The sequence below is a fragment of the Pinus tabuliformis genome, chromosome 7, assembly GCF_031772625.1.
Source record: "Pinus tabuliformis cultivar Carrire ecotype Pingquan chromosome 7, CPIR1, whole genome shotgun sequence".
Classification (NCBI taxonomy): domain Eukaryota; kingdom Viridiplantae; phylum Streptophyta; class Pinopsida; order Pinales; family Pinaceae; genus Pinus; species Pinus tabuliformis.
In genome coordinates, this window is record NC_142293.1 from 1,457,075,440 (window position 1) to 1,457,085,838 (window position 10,399).

The 10,399-nt window shown below is 35.2% G+C and overlaps 1 protein-coding gene across 1 annotated transcript; it reads left to right on the forward strand.

Annotated features, from left to right (window-relative positions):
* The first annotated feature begins 3,368 nt into the window (after window positions 1–3,368).
* LOC149253239 (uncharacterized) lies at window positions 3,369–5,899 on the forward strand. The gene is made up of 3 exons (XM_089456787.1): window positions 3,369–3,586; window positions 3,672–3,751; window positions 5,337–5,899. Exons 2-3 carry the CDS (start codon window positions 3,721–3,723, stop codon window positions 5,642–5,644), a joined length of 339 nt encoding a protein of 112 aa, XP_089312913.1. The 5' UTR covers window positions 3,369–3,586; window positions 3,672–3,720; the 3' UTR covers window positions 5,645–5,899.
* The last annotated feature ends 4,500 nt before the right edge of the window (window positions 5,900–10,399 follow it).

Genomic DNA, 10,399 nt, shown 5'->3' on the forward strand with positions numbered 1-10,399 from the left:
CCATACCAGTAAGACCTGCACTCTCTTTAAGGAATACAGAGGAAAAGTATTAGGCTTTAACCTTCAATCTCCCCCTTGAGCTGCTTTGTTGGATTATTTTGGGAGTTTGATTTGGAAAGCGGCCCAGATGACAAGGGTCCATGATTGCTATGATCAAAATCATAATTGAATAGACCATGATGACTGGAATTCCTTGTGGACCTCCCAACCCACAATGTGAACATGACTGCCTACTAAGAATGGAGTTACATTTGAGCCCTAAGCCTCTAGGTCGAAATCAAAATCAAAACTTACACTGCACAAAATATGAAACAGAACTGTTGTCATCTTGAAGGAAGCCAACCTTCTAAGCTTATCATGTTCCCCTCATGGAAAATACTAAAAGGTCACACTGTGAATGTTTATCTACAATTCAAAACTTCAAGCTTTCATAGACAAAAAACCCAATAAAGAAACAAGGAGAAGTTATATCGGATTTTAATACAAGGCATCATTTCAGCACTTTCTAAGCATACCAAGGAACAAAAACATAGGATAAAAGCCAGAACCAATCAAATATTGATTTTATGTTCGATGCACTGATTGCCAGTAACAGTTTAAAGGCCGCAACCTTTTAACATGGTGAAAAGAAGACATTCAACCGTCCAAAAAACTTACTTCCAACGATGAGATTTCTTGGTTTAACTGATCCAATTCGGCCTGTTTTCTGTACTTTCCATTGATATCCAGATGACGAGGAGGTGTCCTGGGCTCTGGTTGTAAACAAATTCTGAATACCAGAACAACTACAACACGACAAACACCAATCTCAGAAGTCTCAGATACGCATTTCGCAAGGTCGGAAAGGAACAATATTACAATACTCAAAATGAAGAGAGAGTTACAGTAGTTGCGATATAAAGAGGAAAATACTTGAGCCATAGCCATGCCATCTGGTACCAGCGATTAAATTCATGACAGACGAATTGAATGACCAACTTACCGTCCTTTGCATCGAACAATGTGAAGCCGGTAATAAGACTCCAATAATTTTCCACACCAAAACTTTGCTTAGACTTAGGTTAAAATGCAAATATAATAAAAAATACAACGGTCAAACTACTCAGTCAACGATTGATCGATCGCATATAATCCCAGGCAGGGACTAATAAGTAATTGATGGAATTATATAGAATATTAATTATACATTTGGAGGTTTGGAATCTTCCTACTCCAAAGAAAATACATCGAAAGGAATCCACATTCAAAAATATCATGGCTGTGGCTGTCTTCTAAAGTAGAGTTGGATGATGTAAACTATCATCCGTAATAGAATTGAACAAATAAGTAATATACCGTGAATATTAAATTAGAACGTGAAATTATGGGTGTCATCCTTATCCACGTGGCATCCGTGCTTGGAAGGTTTCCTATAATTAATATTGTAAGGAATGAATGAAGTTGATCACATACGTAAGCACTTGGGTGGCATTTCAAACGGTTTCGTGATCATTGCAGAGTTAAATGATTGGGTACAAAGCTTCCGAATGGTTGTTTATGGTAATTATAATGGTCAAACCTTATAAAATAGAAAGTCTGAACGATTTTGTAAAATCACATACTAAAATTGTTAGGGAATAAATGATGCTTTTGTAAACTTAGAAGAATATATAATGCGTTAGTTTTAATTTATAATTGATTGGTTTAAATTATTGGGAAATAGTAAAATTTATTAAATTTATGGTAAAAATAATTATTATATTATTTATTATAAATATGGATTAATTAATTATTGTTATAAAAATATATATATTATTTAAAAAAATATTATTAATGTGTAAATAAATAAATTCTTATCTGTAATATTAATTTGGGTTATTTTAAGTGATTAGAGAGAAAGAATGAGATTCTTCCTATTCAAATTCAATTTTGTCAAGGGATATAATAAATGTTGACAATATTAACAATATACTTATATTACTTATGTAAAATAAGTATCATTATATCTGTGAAAAAAATAAAAATAAAAACAAATAAATTTTTAAAGTGATAAATGCAATAAAAAATTGAGATAGTAAAAACTTAAATAATATTTAAGTAATGCTAATATCTTAACCTTAAATAAGATCATCTATTTTTTAATAGGTGTTTAACAAGACCCTGATTCCAAATATCAAATCACAATTTAAACTCACACCCAACCCGAAAAAAATAATTTAAATATTATTAATTTTTAATTTTATTAATTATAAATTGTATTATCATCCACATAAAACAATCTAAACACGAACAAAAAGTCTTCCATAGTAGGCCTCTACATAATCACACCCCATTTTCAAAATCACACCCCATTTTCAAAATCTAGACAAAAGACATGCAACACCCCTCATACATATATATATCCAATATAGTACATGCCAATAATTCTAATACCATGTAACTAAATATTAAACAAATAAAACATAACTAATCTTTTAGTAAAAAATACAACCATGAATTAAAAAAAGATAATAACTATTAATATTTGTGAAATTATGATTCTATTAATATACTATATTATTTATTAAATTTAACCCAATATAAAATCCAATATACCATATCCCATATCCAATACAGTAATGGAACTAGCACTACACACAAATATAAATATTAGTGGCCATCTTTGATACTATACATCAATACCAAGAACCCTGGAACTAGAACTACACACAAATATAAATATTAGTTGCCATCTTTGACACTATACATCAATACCAAGAACCCTGACGCTAAATTCGCTTTGAAGATCATGTTGTTGAGCTCGACCTCGTGGCCCCTACTGTTAAGAGTGCATTTCACATTAGTGAGGGTTTTCGGGGGCGCGGGAAACACAAAACACAAAATGGCACATATCCCAGGCACAAATGACCGAGAAACCTCCGGCAATTCGGAATAACTTGAATTGGACCGACCCATGGACAACCTCCATACACGAAATCGATGTGAGCGGATCCATCTGACCTGGACACGGATTAGATCATCCCAGCAATTTTACACAACAGTCCATAGCCCAGGGCCGTGTCTTATCATGGGTGGTATACAGTGTGTTAGCTTGGAAAACAATTTAAATTTAATGCACTGTATGTCATCCCCCATTTGCCATTACCTATCATCCCCATTAAGTCCGCAATCGGTGGCGGCTCTAAAATATTTAATGCTGGCACTGTACTGAGTTTTAAAACATGATTTGATGTGATTATACACTGTATTGTAGTGACAATTGGCGGTGTACCGTATTGTATTTGATGTGACTGTACACTGTTGGATTGACAGATTTCAAGTTTTCATAGTGTTAGGTTTGTGACTGATAAGACTGAAGGACATCACTGTGCGACGCGGCAGTGGCGTGAAAGGCACGCCTGTTAGTTTTTCAGAGTGTTAAGTGTGTGACTGTTAAGACCGGTGACACCCACCATCTATATCTCTCTCTAACCGTATCTTTTCATTTCACTCGTATTTTATCATCTGAATCGGCATCACCAGTGTTTCAAAATAAACTCTTTTCATAGTTTCATTTCTGAAATCCATGGCGACGTGGCTGTTTTTACCAGGGACTTCTGGAATTCAGGTAAAACACTTAGACGGTTTTCTCCTAGAAAAATTAGCTGCATTGTTCGCCTTTTGTGTAATAAATATTTGTTATGGCTATACAGTTAGTGGAGGTGAAAATGTTGGAGACGGTACAGGACAGAGCTGTATGGAATGGGTAGAATTGAAAAGAAAAAAGACCAGGGTATGTTTACATTTCTCTTCTTGTATTATGAAAATAAATTACTTAATGGCGGGTAGAATGGAAAAGAAACACATGGTGTATACTGCTTACGTTTTCATGTAAATATTTTGTAAGAAGACAATGAATGGTCGTCTTAAATTTACTTGTTGCTGAAGTTGAAGTTTGAAAAATAGTGGTGGACTGAACCTTTTGTGGAACAGACAAGGTCTTGTGAAACTTATGAATAACCATTATTTCTGCAAACTATGTAATGATAGAGTAAATAAGTCATCCATTGTGTGAGCAATTGCGTTGCCTCAAGGAAAAGCAGGCCGCGAGTGGCAGTAGCGATATTCACCATTCGTTGGAAAGATGCAGTGTTCTCAGCTTTTTTTGTTGTTCCGGTCGCAGATCTAGTTTATGTTACTCCGATTAAAGGCGAAGTTAGTTTTTCATTTTATGTCCATAGTTTTAGTGGGTCATTCGCTTCGGTTAACAGCTCTTGGTCAAAGGTTCTTTATAAAATGAAAGTTAGAATTTGTATAAATGTGAATGAGCGAATAGCGGTCAAACACCTAGCAAGATCAGTCAGCTTTGGCGATCGTAGGACCTTCGCAATACCGTATAATTATACGTAGCTCACAGGATTCATTGTAATGGAGCATAAAGCAGCGGCGAATTTCAAGGAAATTGGCGCAGGTCATTTCCAAAAAACCGGTTTGACAACAAACCGGTTAACTGCGTTTTTTAACTCCAAGAATTAGGGTGAACGGTTACATATCAAACAAAAATTGAAGTGCCTCTTTCGTTTTTAGATAACTAAATCAGATGGAATTTGTCGTGTCCACGTCCAAGCAGTTGAGATCGAGCTCCAAATTGTAAGAATTTATAGCTTCTTAGTTCTGTAGAAAGAAGCGCTGAAATTTTGGTATTTGAGTGGTAGATCTAAAATTTTGTTATTTTGTTCAGGATAATGTCAATGAACAAGCTGTTGTTGATCGTTTCACAAGCTGTTGATAATCGTTTTACTCTAATACTCAATATCTTTTCAATTCATTTGGTGAACCAAGCTATGAGGCAGCGGGAACCATGAATTGATTTTAACCTTCCGTCCATTAAAGCAACTTGAGAAAACGATCAATATCTTTTCAATTCATTTGGTGAACCAAGCTATGAGGCAGCGGGAACCATGAATTGATTTTAACCTTCCGTCCATTAAAGCAACTTGAGAAAACGATCCGATCTCCAATGGCCAACCATTAGAAAAATGGATTATAAGGAGTGAGATTCACTCCATCCATTACCCATCCATTATATTTTCACCACATTACAAGCCATAGTTTTGTAGGCAGGCAATATATCCATCGCACAAAGTAGTATTCAACGTTTGTGGCAAATGAATCACATTGCATATGAATTAACCGAAGTAAGTATCCTTCCATTAACGTTAGCGGAATAAGTTAATTTACAAAAAAATTAATAGAAAAAGGGTTAATTTAAAACATCTTCGAAAAAAATTAATGGAAAAAGGCATGGTAACAATATTTGGTGCGTAAAGCTGCGGGCTTCCACTTTGTTCTCACTAACGTGTCTTTTAATAGTGCAGACTTAACTTCAGTGAGCGAGAGGAATTCTGGTTGGAAGAAACATAGAGGGGTCAGGATGGAAGCCAGTGGTTGCCGTTGTTGCCGTTGTGATGCAGCAAATCAGGACCTGCTTGAGGCGAAGCAAGGTTATGAAACCCGTGCTGCCGCTAGGAACAAGCGTAAGGTAGCGGAGCTGGAAGCTAAGGTGAAGCAAGCGGAGGAAGGGCGCACGGAGGAGGAGATTGCTGCTGAGGTCAATTGGTTGAGGGACCCTGGAACACCTTCGAAAAGGACCACTCAATTCGTTAAGGACCACTCAATTCGTTAGGACGAAGGCCGAAAGTTGGCGCACCAAAATGCTCATAGCCAAAGCCTTGGAAACTGTGGAGAATGAGAAGCAGAACATAGTAACTGAAGTGATCCTTACGGAGGAGCAGATGGGGAAGATAATCAACTATAACAACTCTCTTGAAGGGCGGATCAACACAGTTCATGAAGCCGTTCAAATTGTCAACACGAAGCTCACCCAGCTCACCCTCCTCATCCAGATTCTGAGAGACACGGTCAATGCTGCTCCCGGAGCCTCGCAGCCTGAGCTGGAAGCTAAGGTGAAGCAAGCGGAGGAAGGGCGCACGGAGGAGGAGATTGCTGCTGAGGTCAATTGGTTGAGGGACCCTGGAACACCTTCGAAAAGGACCACTCAATTCGTTAAGGACCACTCAATTCGTTAGGACGAAGGCCGAAAGTTGGCGCACCAAAATGCTCATAGCCAAAGCCTTGGAAACTGTGGAGAATGAGAAGCAGAACATAGTAACTGAAGTGATCCTTACGGAGGAGCAGATGGGGAAGATAATCAACTATAACAACTCTCTTGAAGGGCGGATCAACACAGTTCATGAAGCCGTTCAAATTGTCAACACGAAGCTCACCCAGCTCACCCTCCTCATCCAGATTCTGAGAGACACGGTCAATGCTGCTCCCGGAGCCTCGCAGCCTGCCAAAACAGGGGCAGAGGATAATGAAACTATTGAAGCAATGCAAGCCAGGATGAATACTCATATGCGGCAGATGGGACTGGAAACCATCAGCCAGATGGGAAAATTCATCTAGCTTCGCTCCCGGTGTGGCTCTCCTCGGCTTTATATATGTCTCTGTCACAGTTTGTCTATGTCTCTGTTTAAGTTTGTCTATGTATTTGTCATGCTATGCACTGTCTTAGTTGTGTTGGATGATAGGAACAAGTTCAGGTCAAGCTACCCTGCGAGGTATGCTGTTTACAGTCCTGTTTTGGTGAAATCTCTGAGCAGATGTTTAGATATGGTTCACTGTGATTCCCTGCTTTCGATCCGCCATTGTGGATTTTTTGTACTATATTTTGTTATATAATATAATCTCCTGACTTACACAAAAAAAACAATGGTGCGTAGGCCTAAACGTTAACGGAATAAGTTAATTTAAAAAAAAACCTAGAAAAAAAATAATGGAAAAAGGCATGGTAACAATATTAAGATAAGTACTAGTGGCTCTCGACAATCAACTGATTGTCGACTTTCTTTCAATGATTGGCTCTCGGCTGACCAACTGGCAATGACAACTGGCAATGAGACTGGCTATTGACGACCTCCTGGTCCGGTGGGTATGGGCTCCCGGGTATCAGATAGTGCGTAGGCCTAAACGTTAACGGAATAAGTTAATTCAAAAAAAAATCTTAGAAAAAAAATAATGGAAAAAGGCATTGTAACAATATTTAGTGCGTAGGCCTAAACGTTAACGGAATAAGTTAATTCAAAAAAAATCTTAGAAAAAAATAATGGAAAAAGGCATGGTAACAATATTTCTCAAAAAAAATCTTAGAAAAAAAATAATGGAAAAAGGCATGGTAACAATATTTAGTGCGTAGGCCTAAACGTTAACGGAATAAGTTAATTCAAAAAAAATCTTAGAAAAAAATAATGGAAAAAGGCATGGTAACAATATTTCGTAGAGAAGACTTTTTTTTTTTCCAAATCTTAACGTCTTGAGCTACTTTATTGGATTGGTCCTAGGCCAAGGATAAATTCAGTTTGGTAAGGTTTTTCGTTTCTAGTCGAGCATTTTTTCAAAAATAGTATTACCAAATTTGAATCCGAATTTGATTAAAAACTCGATAATATAAAATACGAAAAAATGAGATATTATACGTCTCACAAATACTTTATATATGTACATGCACCATCATTATATTCCAAACTGTAATTAAGAGTTATATATATATATATATATATAATATTTTATACAAGAGTTATTTTATAATTTTTTCTTTATTGGTTCTATAATTTTTGGTAAAGTAAGAGTTACATGTATGTAATTTTTTCCAATCAGCTATCTGTACCTTAAACAGATATTGTGCAATACTTGTGCCATTGTTAAACCAACCATCAGAAAGTAAGTGTGGTACACTCTAGCTACCATAAGAAGCCTTGGGAGTTAGTCTTGATTACATATCAAGTTTTCCATCCAAGTATCTTGAATTAACTTCGTCTTTAGCTGCATTATTACACTCTACCCTTGGGAGTTAGTCTTATGTTGATTACATATCAAGTTTTCCTTCCAAGTATCTTGAATTAACTTTGTCTTTAGCTGTATTATTTTTATTTTCCATCAAAACTACACAATTCCGAACTAATTTTACCTTTCTCTACATTATTTTCTAATTTTACCTTTCTCTACATTATTTCACCAAAGCAAGTTGGGCAGGGCAACTCCAAACTTGTATTCTCCGTTGGGCAAATCCAGGACCTCTATAAAATAATCATTACAGATTTCATACTACAGAGAATTATTCATTCATTACCTTTTTATAATCATTACAGATTTCATACTACAGAGAATTATTCATTAATTACCTCTGTCTCTGTCAAATTATATAAGTATTGTATGTTACGTTTTTATGTGGACGATTAATATGCTGCATCTTTGCCTTTTCTCCTTTTTGCGTTTAAACTGGCTGAGGCACAAATCGCAGTGGACTCCGGAACCCTGACTGTTGGAAGTGACAATCCACTCCCGCCAGTGGAAAGCTCCAAGTCCATTGGAATTGGAATCTATGAGCCACAAGACATTATCGAATACGAATTAATCGCTGTATCAAACCAAATCAACGAATTTATGATTTTTTTGGCTGGAGTCAGCGGATTTACGATTTTTTTGACGGTATGGCCAAACTCGGTAACTAGTTATATAAAGGAAAATGAGGGTATAGGTTTTATGTGTAATAAAATATTTTGAGGCTTTTGAAATTTACATTTTTAGTGGTATTAGAATGCTTATTCACAAGGAGTAATAAAAAAGAAAAATATATTTTGTATGGTAAAAACGAAAGTGCTTTCAGTTGTTAGTGCATAGGTAAGTGGCAGTTCATAGGGTCATAAGGTGGGTAATGAATGAATAAGTTACATAAAACATGTAATATTATTTGGCATCTTATTTTTTCAATTAAATTTTATAAATTTTATGAAGTGTTTTTTTTAATTATTTTCTATTTTTTTTGTAATGTTATTATTGAAAATCCACCATTTTTATTGGTCCATTGCATTGACACAAGAATGATAATAATTGACTATCTACAAGTGGTTACAACATTGTTGAGATTCTCCCTTTTTCATTGACAACCTTACCATGGCTGTAAGCCTTCTTTTTAAAATATTGAGTTTGTAATGCTGTCTTGATTGAAATGGTTTTTAAATTGATCTTAGCATTGATGTAATCAGTCTTTTTAAAATATTGAGTTTGTAATACTATCTTGATTGAAATGGTTTTTAAATTCAGGATACCTAAACCTATTGCTCTTTTAATAAAATAGATAAATAATAATGGTATTGTTTGCGTCTTTTAATTTTTTTTACTCCTCTCAAATAGAGGCTAGCTAATATGGTTAGTTTGATACTTAAAAAATATAAGGTTTTCATTGTGGGACTTTCTTACTCAAGAGTCATAAGAGATCAATCTCTTTTAGGTGACTTGACTAGATTTGCTTGATATTCCCTCTCAATTTTGCACTTAACCAAAATCCGGTTAAATCCTTATTGATTCTGTTTTTTTTTTTTTTGACATTTGTCATTTCACTAAAAAAAATGTGACTTCAAAAAACTAGTTGATGAGCTTGATTTCATTCCTCCCATTCATTGTATAGAGCACTTGAATGTTAATTCGATGGTCAACAAGTCAACAAGCGAATATATGTTGGTTGAGTTGTTGAGTAATGTCATTCATTCACTCAACAATCACCGAAGTAAAGAAAGAAGAAAATTGTCTCATAACTTATCATAAAAAGAAGAAATCTAACCTTTCTAACCTTTCTACCCATGAATAAGACATTATTTTTGATTTCCCATTTTTGAGCTTTATTCAATAACTCGGGTCATATCATCACACAATAAAGAAGAAATCTAACCTTTCTAACCATGAATAGAACATTATTTTTGATTTTCCATTTTTGAGCTTTATTCAATAACTCAGGGTCATATCATCACACAATAGTATAGCTAATATTTCTAAAGGGATGTTGACCTTATTTTCCATTGGAAAGAAGAGTGATTTGATTGTCATGTTGAAAGCCCTCATCACAGATGACCCTATTGTGTGATGACGCTATTGTTGAAATTGAAAGGTTAAAGGTGATGTGTTTATTCTAACTAATATTTCTAAATGGATGTTGACCTTATTTTCCATTGGAAAGAAGAGTGATTAGATTGGCATGTTGAAAGCTCTCATCACAGATGACCCTATTGTTGGAATTGAAGGGTTAAGGTGATGTGTTTGTTGTGTTTGTAGTTGAAGGGTTAAGGTGATGTGTTTATTCTATTTACAAACACAAATGACCCTATTGTTAGAATTGAAGGGTTAAGGCTATGTGCTTATTCTATTTACAAAAGATAAAAAAATATTGTTAATATATATTTTCTAAAAAGTATGTTCTTTCAGATTTTCAATAAAGTGTGTACATGTTGCATGTTCGTTGTGCATGGTTGGAGAATGTTGGAAATAATGTCCAAGCAGGGAAAATTAAATTTGCATTTTTTTTGCTTTAGGAGTTATCATGCAC